The following is a 17,565-nucleotide window of genomic DNA, read 5'->3' as shown; positions in this document are numbered from 1 at the left end:
ACACAGATCTGATCCAGGCCACACAAACCATTGAATCAGCTCAACTGATGAAGCAGAAAACTCCAACATGAGACAGGAACCTTCATAATAACATTTGTTTTAAAAGGCTTCCTAATGTGAGACTACACTCCTAAAACCACAAGCTCTTTTGGAAAGTCTATTAAACTTGTGCTTCTCAGTCACAGAGCTGTTGAAAGTGCCAGCATGGTGTGTGTTTCTGTTTCCCAGTCTAGTGGAAATGGCCCATGAAGCGTTACATAAACACAGTGGGGGCAAGCACATCAGCTTAGTTGCCTGATTTTTCAGCTGGGGTTAGTAGTCAGCAGCTTCTGTTGCACTGATTGCTTTCGTCTGGCTCTTGAATGCATACATCCCTTTGGTACTGATGACTTGTAAAAATCCAGAGTGGTCCTTAAAATACACCAAGAACAGTTATAGGGAGCTCAGACATCTTAAAATCACAGATCCAAAGGGACCGAGTTGATTCCTTACTCAAGTTCTACGCTGTGTTTTGAAGAACAGATTTGTTTTGTAAATCTCTGCTTTCTGAAGAGTATGCCCCTATTTTTGTTCTATGTTGACCAAAACAACAAATTTGGTGCATCTCTGTGTATCAATCTCTTCCATGTTTTGTTTTAGGTTTTCAGTACAGTTTTTTGTGCCTCCTCTAATCAGCTGCAAGCAGGGACCTATGCCAGTCTTATTGAGGGACAAAGCCTTAAAGGGACAAACCTTAAAAAAGACAATAAATAGAAAGTATGACTCTATAACTAAATCCTGGAAATTAGTGGTGCTTCTGACTTAACCTCAGGGTTACAAATCAGCCCTGCCTGTGTATTTTTCTGAAATAGGTCTCTGTTTTCTCAGTGCGCTCTTCCATTTTCTTTTTCTAAACGAGACTTTCGAACAAATTCCTGGCTGGTGTCTTCTGGAGCCAACTAGGTATTTCCTAGTCAATAATTACTTCATTGTTCTTTTAAAGAACCTTGTCTCTTCCTCATTTCTTTTTTTATCCTCTCCCACCTACCTCCTTTTGCTCTCACTCTGCATACTTAGGCAGAATAGTACAGAACAGATGCATTGAGATATTAGTGAGAATTCGTGAAGATAATGCACACCACACCTTATCTACCCTCATTCCCTAATTAATTAGAATCTAACTGGTGATCTTATGGGTTGTTTGTTTTTAAAACCTTGTCACTCTCATCCCGGGGCCTGGTGTAGGTACACTTGCCATCAGCAGTTATCCTTTAGGGCCCCACCAGGCCTCTAACCCATGGTCTGCTGAGGGCCATCTGCTCTTTTCATGTGCTTTTCTACTGATACCAAAACAATTTCCATCTGACTGCCCTGTGCTTTGCACAAATAAAAACCTTTCAGGCTGCTGCTTCTAAAGTAGATTTACCTTCAATCACCATTTATTAAATCTCTGTCCATTAAAAACCATAGCTTGCAGAAGCTGTGTGCATTAAGCCTGATTATAGAGTCAGTAGAGAAGAGGGAGGGGGCCAGCAGTTCCCGTGGTGTATTGCCTTGTTTTTCTGCTTGGCTGGCTTCTGGTAACACTTGTGACACGGTGCATATTGGAACAGGAGTCTCATCATTTGACTTTGATTTGGTTCTGTGCATTTGTCTCACCTTATATTTAAGCTGTAACTTAATAGTTGTTGGCTTCAGGAAAAAACCTGCTCAGACTACATGTCTGAAATCAGGGTTTTCTTTGATGCTGGGGTACTAGTTCCGTTATGGAGGGGATTAAGAAAGGAAAGCTCACAGGTTCCTTACGGAGGATGAGTGGCTCCTTCAAACGCACTTCATTTAAAGGCTCAGCATCTGGATCACAGAGGGTAAGTCTGCAATTACCCAAATAGTACAGCCACAGGGAAACAGCTAGAGGCACTGTTTGGCCCTCTTGCTTTTAACAGCTGGTACTGTTATAAATGAAAACTATTCCCTTTGTGCTTGTTTATGTCTCAGAGGTATCAGTCATGTTCATTGCACTGGTTCTAACAGTGAATCTTATTCGTGTTACAGGAGTCCTTTCACAAGTTCCTGTCTTAAGGATCTTTGGGTTAAATGTCACTGTACAGGGCTAGCCCGTAGTTATTCCTGTCCATACTCAAAAACACATTTTGATGCCTATTGATAGTGTTCGTCACCAATATAGATGCAGTAAATGTGAAGACTGGTGGGATGTATACCAGATTTTGATGTGATTCACTGAACTACAGATGACAGATTCTATGGGAAATACAGTCTGTGATTAGAGTATTTGTGGTGTAGGTTATGAATGAAAAAGCGAGGCAGGAGAATGAAGACATGAGTGATTGCTTTATAATGTATGAGCTCACTGTTGTTATCATAAGCTTGCATGTAGTAAATGAATAGTAAGAATTCGTTTTTTAACTGTTTTCAAGCTGTTAAGGGAATTTATGTACATATTTTGTCCATAGATTGATAGATTCTTTTACAAAAAATACAGACTTACTTCAGCTCAGGATTACTTAAATTCCAGCTCAACTGGCCTTTTTCAAACTGATTTTATTCAAATAATGAGAAATAGTTTTTGTCTACTCTTCAGACCTCTGCAACCCTTTTACTTCTAATTTCTGGTGATTGTCATCACTGTTATAGTCAGATTCTAACTAAAGGGGTGAAAGGAAGTTTCAAGGAATATATAAAATGAAGAAAAATGTCACAACGGCAACTAAGTATGCATTAAAATGTTTCCTTCTTTAAGAAGATTGTTCTATACATTGTGCAATATTGGTCGTAGTCATCTGTGATTGCAAGAGAGAATATGTCTAGGTTTGAGGGACTGCTTCAGCAGAGACTGATGGTCATGGACCATCACCAGGGGAATTCCAAGCATCATCTCAGTATAAAGTGATTTACAGTGATGGTTTTTAGGTACTGACTGTGGACCCTGGCCCTTTTCTCTGCTAGAGATTGTCAGGCTGCATGTAATACCTGTATTACAGGCCCAATTACACTGAGTGCTAGATGAAAAAAAAGAACGCTTCAGCTGTAATTTCCTTGGCACCAGGGCCCAGGCTAAACATTTGGAATCAAAACAGAAGGTGTTTGCGGTGGGTTCAGTTTTTCCTCCTCTGATGGTTGTAAAGCAAAGTGGCAAAATGAAATGCCAGCTAATACTTGGGTAACTTTGCCCATTACTTGCACAGTTGTTTCCTGGGTACCTCGTGACAAACCAGGCTGTCCTCCAAGAATCTTGCATTTCATGAACAACTGTGTTTTGCTTGCTTTGTCACTCAGATGACTTCCAGCTTCATAGGCTGGTAGTATTAACTTTATTTATTGAATAATACAAAGAAATAATGATAAAGGAAGTTGAAAAGGATTTCCCCTTCAAAATGTCCCCAAGCCTGCTTTGATAGTGCAAAACATACGGCATTTTACTTCTTGAATGGAATAAAGTCAGAGTAAAATGCCCAGGCAAAAATGGCTTAATTTTGTCCCACTAATCCCATAAGACTAGTTAAGTGAAGGTAGAAGGAGCACAGTGCAGATTTTATTTTCCTTGACTTCTTACTATAAGAAAATGTTGTCTTTCAAAAGCTGAAAATTCCTTTCATGGCTTGCTTATTTTAGTCTTCATAATCCTTTTGGTGTTTATTTGCTTTAATGTTCATTTCAGTAACAGAAACTTTACCTTTCATGAAAATAGTTATTAGAGTTGATTAGAAAACTAGATTTTTGTGCTTGTGTAATAGGCTGGGAGTGTTACTTCTGCCACAAATTATGTGGGTTGGCTCTCTGAGGTCAGTAGCATGCTGTCATCATCCAGGCAGGTGAAGTGCTCGTCTCTGGAAGTCAGGACTTCTCAAGGCAGGAAACTGGGCATTCTTGTGCTTGAGAGTGTTTCGTATTGACTGTTAATTTTTGCTAATGATACAGCTGAAAACAGGAATTGAAACTGGTCTTGAATGTGTGTCCCTTGTAGGGGTGTAGTGTTTTGGGATATGTCTGGAAAACCTATGCAGGAAACGGTTAAAGCCATGTGATGTAGCCAAGCATTGAGGTTTATAATGAAAATTTCACCTACTACTCTAATCTTTTTCCCTTTTGCCACTCTCACTCTTGCTTTTTCCTGAGGAATGTGTAACAGTGTGTGGTCCTGGCCCGTGATTTTAACTTCCAGTTTTTACTGCAGTAATGCTGGATACCAAGACTACTTAAAATGTGTCCTGCTCAGCTCTTTACTCTGCTTAGTTTTCCTGTGTAGTCCCCTGGTTTTGACAGCAGTGCTGTAGAGGAAGATAAAATTTTATTTCCTGAGCAGTTTTACAAAACCACCTGTTGCTACTTGCTGTGCAATTAAAGGTGTAGTTCTCTCCCTCAACAGAGAGTGCTCTAAATGAAATGTGAGACCCATGATGTCCTAGTGTGTCTGTGTTTTGGTTTTGTGTCTTGTAAACATCTCTGTTTATTAACAAAAGAAGCAGCTTATCTGGATGCACATCACTGGTCTGTCGTTCCTGCTAATGGGAATTACTTCAAATTATTTTTCTAGTACTAAACAATGCTTTCATCTCTGCTTGCTGTCTCCATTGACTTGATCTAAATGTCTTTAAAATGTACCTACTATGACTCATTTTCTGTTCCTCTGAAGAGAAAACCATTTTATTGGAACAGCTTTACTCTGCATTTATTTCTCTCTGCCGATAATTCTTCCATGCTTGTAAATTCTCTGCGATTATCTGTATAAGAGTATATTCAGTACAAGCCTTCCAGATGCTCAGATTTAAGCTTTTATACAGCTGCTAATGTATTTTATTACTGTCTCCTTCCTGGCTATCAAATGTGATACAAGAAATTACAGTAATGCCTTACAAAAAATTTAGACTATTTTATCTAAATGTAGTAGACAACTTCAAAAATCCCAACAGCACTACTATAGAAAGTATAATGGATCTCTGTAATTTTTTTAAGGTAATACAGTATTACCCAGTGGTTTATTGGAAAAACTTCCATGGATTACAAAGGAGAAAAGATTATTAGACCTTCAGACTAAGGCAAATAACTTATCCTATGTTTTGTAAGTGACCAGACAAACCAGTGGTGAGTACATTCTCTTAGATCAGAGAGAATATAGCTTCTAGGCAGAAAACCAATTTTGTCTTCTCTTTAAGTCACTGCTTTGATCTGTCTTACCATTTGTTAATGAAGCTTGAAAATTGGTATGAAATCCCTTAAGTGAGTTGCAGTTGTTAATCTTAAATTGTATGTTTTGTGTGCTTTCTTATCATAATACTAAACTTCAAATAGGAAAAAGAAAGACTAACAAGACTAATTCACTTTCTGCTTCTAAACTATTTGTCAAGCAGCTGTGATTTCCTTCAAATTGCATACCTTTTGATGTTTTAGGTTTATGATGGTCATAGGTATGTTTGGAAGTTTTCTGCAACTGGTTAATATTGCAGTTATGGTTAAATAGTTCTTTTGGTAGCAGTGAAATAGTTTTCATACTCATTCCTTTTGAGAGTTTCAAATTTTTCCCCCCAAATTTCTGCTGTGATTAAGACATGTGCCAGTATTTTAGTCAATGTCTCAGTGGCTCAGAAGATAAAAGTGCTGTGTTTTTTACATTTTGGGCAGTCAGGTGAGTGATATGAGAAAATAACTTGGACATAATAAAATTCATTTCTGAGTACATCAGAGCAGGTTCTATATCTTCTTTAATGCTCTAAAAAAATAACAGGGCAATAATTAAACTGTTATAACAGGTAGACTTTCATGGCTATAAAAGGAAATAGAAGCAGACTATTCCATGTCTGAAGAACAGGCCAGCAGGTTATCAGTTGCCCCTTCTCAAATGAACAAAGACTGTACTTAGCAGCCTGTGCTCTGGTACATGCTCGCAAAGTGAGACACAGCAACACAGCCTGTGCTCCTCTGTGTAATGGCAGAAGGGAGTGTCAGATTGGAATAATCTCTATCAGAGTAGCTGTGTTTTTAAGAGAAACTGAAATACATTGTATTTGGGTGTATAACTTCATCCAGTTTTGAGAGATCTTTTCTACAGAGAGCATTCTGCAGCCTCTGTCACTTCCCTGCCCTGCTGAATCAAGGCAAGGGAAGTGAATCAATCACTGAACCATCAAGGCACTTTAGTGTTGATTGGGTATCACACTGTCCTTCAACAGCCTGGATAAGAGCATTGTGAAGAATGTCTAATAGAGTATGTGTTAGACAGCACCAGCTGATCTGAATAGGAATTGGAAATAAATCCTTTAATGCCCTAAGCAGGGTGCACAATTGGCCAAGTGAGTTTTGTTATGCTGTGACATACCATCCAAAGGAAGAATATCGGTATAGGAGAGGATTTGTCCAATTTGAAATGTAGAACCAAAAGGTTACCTCTGTGGCACGTCCATGACCTTTTTCTTGACATTCTGTTTCTTCTCAAGACAGACAGTGTTAAGGTATGGCTTTTAGGAATCTCTCTGTTGTCAGGAATTGTTCCTAAGGTCCCAAGTCTCTATTCTGCAGGAATGACTCATCAAGCATAGTCAGGCACATGGCATTGCAGTAAACCCTGTCCCTACAAGTCAGTGCGTTGCAGGCATCCAACAGAAGAAGATGGTGTGTGCATAGAGTGTGTAATATCTGATCCGTAATATGAAGGAAAGGCTACCATAAAGGCATGGAAGCTTGCTGCTCAAGATAGGATAGAAGGATGGAAGCAGTGATAAAACCTCTTGCACTATGTAGCTGTTAAAGTCACATGTACCTCTATCCAAAGTGCTGTCTCTGTATGACTGCTATGTCATGATGGCTTGCAGCAAGGTGAACGTCATGAGTTTTGTGGGAGCTTTTTTAGTTTAAGCCCAAATGTTTGTCAACTTCTTAAAACTGATGGTAGCTGTTACTTACAAGGCACATCTCATAGAACATCTGTATGTCTGGGCAAATACTGCATAACTCCCGGAGTTTACAGCTAGTGCAGCCTGTCCCCCAGCTGGATACATGCGTGACATGACATGAGTCCTGTACAGAAGGCATGGACTGAATGTCAGAGTCAACTTGTGAGTTACGGAATAATGGTTTTTACTTTTCAACAATTTGCTGCTGTTCTGTTCAACAGTTTATATTCACTTCTGGCAACTGTGGGACTTGCATGCATCTGTGTCTTTTGCAAATGTGCTTTGCTGCCTGTTTCCCAACATGAATTCCACCTAGTCTCACACAGAAAAACCTGCCATAGGTGCTTGGTTCATGCTGACCCTCTTGCTAGTTCTTGCTTACAGCATCTCTCCAGTGACAGACAGACTCAAACAAGCCTTATGCAGCTCTGAGTCAAGAAAAATGGGAGCAGAAAGCCTTGAGCAGTTTTCACTTTGAGTGTCATTTTGTTGAAGGAATCTGTCAAGGGTGGATACTTATTACAAACTGAAACAAATGCTCATGAATGCTGAAAATCTCTCTGACTTTCAAACACAGAGAACAACAAGTGAATATTAGAGTGCTTCTGAGGTGGATCATTTTACAGTAGCAGGACATGCAGAATGTGACTGTAAGAGGCCTAGGAAACACAAATGTGAATAAACAAAGGAAGAAACAATTTTTCTGGAAAGTGATGTTAATTCGTGTCTCATGTAGCAATAGTAGGTTAGTTGATCTTGCAGTGAAGGATATGGATTGGGGTACTCACTCCTTGCCAGACCTAAGTTTGAAGAATCAGCCACTGCCTTAGTGAACAGGACCTGTCTGGTGGTTTTCGATTTCAGACTCTACATTAGTAGAATCTTCTACGAATGGTTGAGATTCTTTTAATTTAGTCCTTAAAATGAGATGAAAAACATACGTGGCAGAGTAAAGGAAGACTCAGAAAGCATTGAAAAAGAGACGTTTCATGGGCGATGTGGTGGATTGGATCAGCAGTTGAACTTCACTGTTTTGTTGCTACGTGGTGAAATTGGGCAACTTCATTTTCCTTTGTTTCTTTTATGTGTCTTGTCCACAGAAACAGTTTTCTGTTGTGTGTGGGTCCCAATCTCTAGTGCAACTTCTATGATCTACATTAATGGAAAAGTTAGAAAAGCTATAGCTGGTTAAAACTGATCTAATGTTCCTCTGATCATATCCCCTATCCCCCCCCTGCTTCAAGCCTCTTTTTAAATAAAAAGTAAGCCGTGAGATAACCTGCATAAAGGCTTACATTTGGACCCCAGTTTTACCTCCTAGTATGTATGTTATTTTTTGTGTTGTCAGTACTTTTGTCTGCCCTGTGCTTTTGCCGGCCGTTAGCAGGCAAATTATCAATATTCAGCAGCAAAAGTGTCATTTTAGGGTTAGCCACTTAATCCAGTTTGGAGATGGGAGAAGTCCTGTAGACAGGCATTAGCAGGGTGGAATCAGAAAGCCAGTTTGTCTTGAAAAGTGTCCTGAAGCTGAAAGGAAATAGCAAAATTTGAATGTACTTATCTGTGAGGAGAGGAAAAGGACTGGAAGGCCTTACATAACCAACAGCTGGTTCATCAGCAGATGAAAAGGAGGGTGAAGAGGATTAAAGACAGGTAGCAGGGGCTGTGAGAGGCGACTGTACATGCCAGATTGCCCAGGCTGGAGGCAGGGGCAGCAGTACTGGGAAGGCAACAGCTGAAGCAGATGAGCTAGCCCAGGCAGAACATGGGCAGTGAGAAAAGGGAGCCTCTGAAGGACTTGAGCAAATGTGGGGAGAGTGACAGGGCAGTGGTTGCTGAGCAGATACTGTGAGAATTGCAGGGGAGAGTGGGAGAGCAGTGACTCAGACCACCTCAGACTAAAGAGCTGCTTCCTCACCATCTAGGCTGTGCTAGAAAACCACCACACGTTCAGTCTGGAACATCAATATAACGTCAGATGAGTAAAAAACCAGATAACCCTGATGAATAATTGTGACATAATTAGAGAAGAGTCTTGCATTTAACAAAATGAGGAGACAGCAGGTGTAGAGAATGTAGATTTTGGTTTTTTTCTGTAACTGTGACAACTGATTTCCTTAGTGCAGCTGGTAGTATCTTATCCAAAACTCAAGAAACTGATTAGAAGCTTATTTTTCATGATAATCTCATAGTCTTTAATGGATAATGCTGGCCTTTTCTGCCAGTAATTTTACTTTTTTGGAGGAGTGTGATGCTTTTTGTGATTTTAATAGCATTCCATCAACATGTGATCCAACAGGAGTTTCTCTGGAGTGTGCAGATGCAGTTATGAAGTGTATCCAACAATTAAAGCAATTGTTCTTCCAAAAACCTGGCTCACCTGACAGGGGTTTATGGTTCATTATTATGCTCGCAGTGTTGGTTTTGTTTCATTAAAATTCTGTTAAAATCCTAAACGTTCCTCATTAAGACTCTATCAACTAGATCACGTTAGAAGTTTTAAACTGGATTCATTCCCAGGACTGAAGATAGAAAATTGCATGGCCTTGAACTTTCTGTAAGACAACATTCAATATCACTAGGAGAATATCATGGTTCTTTTGATATAAATAGGAAGCTATAAAAGCAATTTTTTGCAGTCATAATAAAAATTAACTAATCAACTGATTACACTGAGTGTGTCCTCTAAGCATAAATGGCTTAGATTTTGAGGATGAAGTTGAATGTATTTCACCATGTCATCATTAGCACCTGCTTTCTTTATCTCTTTGTGAAGATGTGCTGTAAAACAGTATCGGCTAGTACGATGTCCTCGTGGAAATGACATGAAAAGGCAGCCTTGTTCTATAAAGATTAATCTCTAATAATAGCACAGTAAAAGATGTAACAGCTGGTATGGATTAATATTCCTTATCATCTACTTTCATGTGATTAATAGCTGAATGGCTTAAGCTCCTACCAGTGGAAAGCAAGCAGTGGTTACTAAGTTTTACTAAATGTACTGTCTGTAATTTTTTTGACAGAATAGACATTTAAATGTTTTTCATTTTTTATTTCTGGTGGTTTTAGTTGACTTTAACTTCCCTCCTTCCAATTTTCCTCTCACAAGTCATGTATTACAAATTGTCTTTCACAAAAAAGGGAGCAATGTTCAGGGGTTCATCCTCTGTTGTTTCTAGTATCCAAGACCATTCCCAAAACCATCATCCTAGTACAATACAATCATTAATTTCTATGTTGGTTTCTTAATGTATTTTACAGAGATTGACAGGTGAAGATGTGATGTTCACATTAAGCAATACATATCTTTGTTCTACATCATTGGTGGTGATTTTTATGTTGTATTTTTGCAAATGTAAAATCTTTGTCAGTTTGGAACTGAAGAGTAAAGAGTAAATTCCAAAGTTTTTTAAAAGATTTATTCTGCATGTGATTAGCTGGATCAGTGCTCAGAGCCCAGGGTTTGCTGTTTTGAAATTACCTCTTAAGCACTTAATAATTTACCTAGGTTTTACTGAAGTTTGAGTCCCCTAAATATTTTCAATTATAGATGTGAATTTGCTCATGGAACTGAAGATTGCAAATACAGGTGGGAATCAGGTGTACTGCTCATGACTTGACAAGTTTTTTTTGTTTAGTGTCTAATAAATTCAGAGGTCAGGTGTGAGGCTGTGCTGGGTCAGACCAGAAATCTGTGCTGTGCAGAGCTGGAACAGCACTGTCAAGAGAGTGCTGTAGAACAGGTAAAGATGTAGTTCTTCTCCCTCAGAGTTTGCTCCTAGACAGAAATACTTCAGATAGGGACTGCCTGGACCAGAGGTAGTATTGGGGGGGTTTAGGTGAAATTACATTGTTGCCTTTTAGTCAGCACAGCATCCTTCACCAAGGTGTTCTACGGCTTAGCTGCAAGTTGTATGGAAGTGTGCAAGTCACACTCATTGACCTCATTAGTTTTGTAAAATAGTTTTTTATGTTTTAAGATTTTTTTAGCCTGATATTTAATATCCCAAGTTGAGAACCTTTTGATTTTGCTATTGAATTTTGTACATGCTTTTGTATTTAGTTCTGATTTCACTTCACAATCCTGTTGAGCTGTCCTTACAAAATCCCGATTATTCTCATTCCCAGAAGCAGATTAGACTTTTTTTTGTTTGTATTTGTCAGGCTTAGGTTTGAACAGAGCAGTAGAAAGGTGAAAAGTCAGTGTGTTTTCCTAAATCACTAGCTCTGAGCATTGAAACACTGACATGAGATGACCTGACATGCCTTACCTAACACTAGTAAGTCTGGTTGTTTAGTGATGTCTTTCATCCTAGAGAATCCCAAACCGTTGTATCAGCCTTCTGTCTTCAGCGTAGTTCATTTACCAGAGAAATGCCTCCACCTTCTCAGAAGGATCTTGACATCAAGTAACACTAATTTTTATTCTGTTTTAATGATAGCTCTCCTGGTAGCTAGTGCTGCATGCAGATCTTCTCCCAGCCTTTTGGTTTACCAGAAAGGGGAGGATCCTTATAGGACCCAGGGACAGCCAGGCTCTGTACCACATTGATCTCATCTAAAAGCGTTTTTTGGTTTTGGTTTCCCACCCCAGGCACACAACCGCAATGATTACCCCCATGGCCCAGAATGCCTGATCTCTGCTGCTCAGCCTCTCTGTTGTTCTTGCCTCTTCTTACCTGCTTGACTGCTGAGGGGTGTGAGCAGCTGAGGCAGATTCTGTGGATATTAGCCTTGAGTGTCTATGGATCCTGATCCATTTGGGCCTTTGGAAATACGGAGGCCTCCTCAGAGCCCTCCCAAGGAGCAGAGCCTGGGAGTGGCTGTGTTCCAGGAGCTCAGGATTGCTGTTGAATTTGTATTTCATTCAGGAAATAGCAGAAGGGAAATAACTGGCTTTTTGGAAATGGCTAGCCCAGTCATTTGTCATTAGTGTCCCACTCCAGTCCATGGCCTAGTTAATTTTAATCATTACTTCCCTCTCCCATAATAAATCCTATGGTATTAACATTTTGCTGTTCATAAAGCTTTAGTAGTTGGAATAAATAAACCCACTAATGCAATCTCTGATCTTTCTGACATTCACCTGTGTCACTCAGTAGAATTTCTAAGTGTTTTTTCATTTAAATTTCATAAATTCAGATGTTCTGAAGTTATTTTTTTCAAGTACTAAGGGAGAGCCTTGTTGCCTTTATTTTCTATGACAACGTATTAGGAAGAAGGCACAAGGGCACTTGAATTTACTTGAAACTACTTGCATTTAAGCTGTTAGTGCCATTTTCCATCCTCTCTGGCCTCTAGCTGCTGAGGAGGTTTGTGTTAGGCCCTTTGGGATACTAGCCTTGGGAGGATGTCTTTGAGACACCAGAAATCTGAACCGGTGCCAGCTGTGTGGGTTCAGGCACTTGACTTAAGCATTTAGAAATTCTTTTGTTAGAAAATAATGTGAACTGGTCCCCACAAAGCCCTGTTAATCTTATGGGTCTAATTGATTAGCAAACACTGCCTGAATCAAGAACTAGAGCAAATCATCTTGCTGTCACCTTGATTTTTTTTTTCTGAAAGGAAACAGAAGCTATGAAATTTTCATGGAATGAAGATGTGGGGGGTGGTATTTAACTTGCTCAAATTGCTTTGATTTTCAAATAACTGTCATGTTTATAAGGTAAAATATTCTACTAATATTAAATATTCAGTAGTTTATACATATTAATATGACTCTCATTACTGCTCTTCAAAGTGCTGAAATGAGTAAGTGCTTTTGTTTTCTGTGCACAGGCACACAAAACAAATGCATTTTACTGTTTAGCTAGAATACTAGTTACTTTAAAGCAGATTTGAGTAATTTAGAATGAAAATATACTAGTAAAACATTTCTGTGCCAACCTGTATTACGGCTGCAGAAATGCTAGATAAAACATGAGTTGAAAAGGACATGAAAAATGGGCTGCAAACCTATTTAATTCCTGTACACAAAATAAGGAAGCTGTGTTCAAGTTGCCTTCTGGAGCAATGTACAGAGAAACAGATGCAGCTTGAATGAGTGTTTGCAGTTGAAGCTTTCAGGGATCAGAATTACCTAACCCCAGTTCCAGGAGTATTGACAGGCCCTTGGTTAATGTATTCTAGTCATTCAAAAGGAGAGGTAATTTCCAGGCTTTCTGGCAAAGTTACACAACATTCAAAGCTAATTTCTTAGAACTGTCGTGTGGGCTTAACCTTAAGTGGTATTTAAAATCCACATTATATTTTGGTGTTGGCTATATGCAGCAGGTATGAGTCCTTTTCCCCAACTGCAGTGCTTTTACATTGCTATTTTAATTTTGCTACACTGGTATCTGTAGCAGGATTGTTTCAGTTTTACTGAAACTATACTTATTTATACAGTTATTAACCAGAATTATCATTAGAGCATTATTCAGATAACTGCTATGTGGAATACCCATTATTTCCTTAAGCCTCCACTGGATAAATGGCCTGACGAGCTTGGGAAAAATGTAGGCACACTTTTGTGAGGCTTTTGTAATTACCAGCAAAAACCAGTGACCTTTCCCCCATGCTGATGGAATCCATTATTCAGTTACACAGCACAGAAGTTAGCAGCTCTCCTGCTATGTTCAATTAGAAGCTGACACAGGTTAATGTCCAATATATCCCCTAGATGGATGATGAGATTGGGAAAAAACACAACAGCCACTTGGATTTTCTGCATTGGGCTTCAGAGCTTTTTGGGTTCAACATACTGTGTTGCTCTGGAAGGGCTGCAGTACCAAGCTCTTCCTCCCATGGTGTCACCAGGGGTAGGGACAGGGACCAGCTCAGCCTGCTAAGGAATGTGTGTTACCCTACAGTGTTTATGCTCCAGGCTTCATCCAGTGCTGGGGCTGGGGAATGGCTCCAAACCTTCCTGTCTCCCACAGCAGCAGTCAAGTGGACAGACAGAGGCTTCCCAGCCACCTCTGACAGTGCTCAAACATTGCCATTCTGGCATATTCCCGATATAGGGGGTAAGCACATGCCTATAACAGGCATGTAATGGAGCACAGGGACTGTCCAACCAGCTTCACTGGGTTTGTCTGTCAGGCTAATATTTAGTACCCTGCCTGAATAAGTATGTGAGCCCCTGGTTTGTTCCTGCAAATTGTACTGGGAAAAGTGATCAATACCAAGAGAACTCTCTACCACATCATGTTTATCAGTGTATGGAAAGGCAGGATTTAGCTGCCAGTACAGCCTTTGCTGGTGTGTTTGCAGGCTTATGCAAGGTAACAGTAGGTCAGAAAAAGAAAGTGTCATCTTCCTTAAAGGCTTTCCTGGCCTTTATCACATTAATGATTTAGGATTCTTTCAACAGCCAGATGCACTTGGATTAATCAGCCACTAGATAGAGCTGTGCTATATAGGAAGGACCTCACTTTGCAGTATTACATTAAAATTTGGTATTCCCTAGTACTGAGACAAAAAAAAAGGATCAGTTGTTGCACAGGACAGATACCAGCTATGACAGGAAGCATTCTTTCTCCAAGATGCAGTGAAATTCCCCCTCCATCCCTAATTATATAATAAGATCCTGGATCTTTTCTAAGTGTACCTTATCATAAGACTTCAGTGAATAGTCCAATTTAATTCCTATACATTAATTATTAAATAAGGCATATCTTTAAATTACCACAGCAATTAATTTTTAATCAAGCAGTCATCATAGAGCTGTTTTATCATGATTGTGGACAGGAACCTTGAAAGCAAAGTTTGTATTACCTTTTTGATTTTTCATTTCCCATATTCCTCTTCTCCCTTCCTCCCTTCTCCAGTGCTGAGAAATGCTCACATATTGATCAACGGGTCATAAACATGAGAAAAAGGAATTACCTGTAATATTACCTGATAAAACTCAGAACAAGATTGCTTTATTTAATACTTTATGTATTTTTATTCTAATTTATGTAATTTATACTGCTAAGCTTCTAGAATGTGTTTATTGTAAAAGATCATTGCAAAACAACTGAGGATAGGTTTAGACTTTTGACTGTGTTTAAGGTGTTGTTCACCAAGTTTGTATTGAACTGGTACTAAACTACACTGTGAGCTTGAGGCTGCAGAATACAGTATAATTCATACTTAAAGATTTGCAAAAGTTGTATGGAAATTGAAAATGTGTGGGTTTGACAGCTTCTGCTGGGAGTAAGTAGTGCTGTAAGAACAGGATAAAAACAACCTACCTTCAGCATAAACTACCAATGGCAGGTACAGGCGTAGCAGGGATATGGTACAGGTTATTCCATGTGTATTCTGGCAGTGGGCCTCAGCCATGAACAGAAAGGAATATCTCTGGGTGTTTCTTAGTGGCATGTTCCATCCTTGGCCCTCGTTGGAACAGTTCCAAAGTGCAGGACTTGAGGCCAGTTCAGTGGGTGAATGTCTTGCAGCCACGAGGCCATAACAATGAAACAGTTTTCTAGCAAATTCATACATTTAATTTTTGTATTTTCACTTTTTCATATTCTGTCATTGAATTAAGCAAAGAGTCCTTAATATACACTTTATCAAACACCAGCAAAATTTTTAATAGCCAGTGTTATGAGTGTGTATTTGATTCCGTTTTGTTCTCAATTCTTGCCAATAAAATGGCACTCAGCCTGCTGGTTGAGTGAATTTGTGATTCTTTCCAAGGATCAGCTGTGGATTAGTGGAATGCAGCTGGTGTGTTTCTCACACCAAGTAGTTTGGGCACTTTTTTTTTATTTTTAATGCCCTTCTGGAAATAAATCCTGCCTCTTTGCCTTTTCTAGGGATTTCATCTTGTTCAGTAGTAAACTTCTTTTATCAAACTGTATGTTAATGAGACTGAGCAAACAGGCATTGCCCAAATGACTCTTTACCAAAAGGTGAATTTAAGGAGATGTTCTTTGTTTAGTTTAACAAGGGAAATTCTTGTTAAAGGAGTCTAACTCAGTAGTGAGTGAAGCTGCTAGTCTAAAATGCCTATGATCTTCACCAGCAGTAATCTGTTAGAGACACTAAAGGAAACCTAATGCCTACTTTAATAGGGGATGGTGATTGCTCCATGAATGTAAAAGCAGCACATCAGCCATTCTGCAGTAGTTGTCATCAGATTTCTCTGTTCTCTGAAGGACTAACATGAGTATGTAGATACAAAAATGCTGCTAGCAAGGATTTTCTTGCTATTTTCTAAGTCCGTGAGAGACTTTTCTCTCACGCAGAAGAGGTAGCAGGGAATGTAAACAACCAAGCCACCTGCAACCTTGAAAAATCTTGTTTATGGTATAGTAGAAAAGTATTTTGACAATGGATGTTTTAGGATTTTGGCCAATCACCCCCAAGGGGTGGCTGATCCTTTGTCCAATTAGACTATGAAGAAAAAAGTCTATAGAAGCATTTGTAAAATAATTAAATAAATCAATCTTGCTGCACAATTCCTGCCTGCTGGATCTTCTCTCCCCCTCCTCCTCCTCCCTATGGCTGCGGGACACGGTGATATACCCTAAGGCCCAGGCCTGCGGTAATATTTGGTGCTGCCCGACATGATCTGCACTCTCTGACGTGTCCTGCTGTTGCAAGCCAAGCCGAATTTCTCTAGAGGTACGCTGTTCCCCTTCCCTCCCGGGACCGGGAAGTCCAACAGGACTGAGAAATGGCGAACAGCGGCTCACAAACCAATGCTGTGGTACTGGTCTGGAAAGGTGTGTTTAGTATAATGCACACCTCCATTCCTGAAAACTCAGTTTGGGAATTATTAGACTGGGCTACCTTAAAAGGGATTTCCATGGACAGAGATACTGCCCTGGACTTTGCCTTATGGCAGGAACTTGGCTGTGCTGTCCAACACAAGCTCCCGACTGGGGAGCCAGCAGCGTTAGAATTATACAAAACCTGGGGTTCGTTATTTATTCTGCTGACAGACCTTGACTGTGATAGCAGGGCTGGATCGCCTATTTTGGTGATGAGTGACGGAGGAGTGTCCGGGGGGGACCCCGCTGACCGGGCTTCCGGGGCAAATGATGGTGGATTTGGAAAAACCTCCCCAGCTCCACAGGCAGAGCCTGTGCCAGCTCACCCTGCACAATCGCAGGACTCCGCGGCCCCCAGGGACCCCGCGCCGGCAGAGGCGGGGGGGTCGGGGCAGCGGGAGGGCGCACAGCCTGCCTTACCTAAGCTCAGCTCGGTGGCAGCCACGGCTTATCCAGGGCCACAAATCAGCGGCTTAGCAAACTGGACCCCCAGAGCGGCTCCTAGCCTGGTTGCGTATGCACCTGCATCTAACTTCTTAGCTGGCGTTGCGCCGGGCATGCCTGCCCCTAGACTGCCTGGCTGTGGTCCGCTGCCCTCCTTGGCGCTGGATTGTTCTGCACAGTTGCAGAACTGAGCCATCGACCTTTTAATACAGCATCTGCCCTTGCTAACAGAGTTACCGAACATACCCCGAAGGTTGGAGGACCTGTTCAGCTTGCTACTGGTGCGGATGCCAGAGCCACCCTGCTGTGCGGGGCGCGCCGAGCCAGCACCGCCCGCGCCGCCCGTGGGAGCCGCGGCTCCAAACCAGGAAGCGGCGCGGGCAGAGGCGAACTCAGAAGCAGCGCTGCCATGGGAAAACCCGGAAGCGGCGGTGGCTGCGGAGCGGCGGCCGGGGAGCATGAAGCAGGAGCAGAGACGAGCGCGG

The 17,565-nt window shown here is 40.7% G+C and overlaps 1 protein-coding gene across 10 annotated transcripts in view; it reads left to right on the top strand.

Moving 5' to 3' along the window:
- Positions 1–17,565, top strand: part of TRPM1 (transient receptor potential cation channel subfamily M member 1) — a 91,478-nt gene that overhangs the window by 12,213 nt on the left and 61,700 nt on the right. For 4 of the 10 annotated variants that reach the window (XM_020583535.2, XM_020583532.2, XM_020583533.2 and 1 more), the window contains exon 1: positions 1,541–1,847. The exons of 2 other annotated variants lie outside the window; for them this stretch is intronic. In XM_020583535.2, the coding sequence (XP_020439124.1) occupies positions 1,746–1,847 (102 nt within the window). In that variant the 5' untranslated portion in view covers positions 1,541–1,745. Of the gene's footprint in view, positions 1–1,540; positions 1,848–17,565 lie in introns of those variants that run through there. 4 more of the 10 variants (XM_020583537.2, XM_019280782.3, XM_020583536.2 and 1 more) reach the window with 1 other exon arrangement.

This window comes from Corvus cornix, chromosome 10 (genome assembly GCF_000738735.6).
Source record: "Corvus cornix cornix isolate S_Up_H32 chromosome 10, ASM73873v5, whole genome shotgun sequence".
NCBI lineage: Eukaryota > Metazoa > Chordata > Aves > Passeriformes > Corvidae > Corvus > Corvus cornix.
Note: the sequence above shows the minus strand (reverse complement) of the source record. Positions and strands in the feature narration are given on the sequence as shown.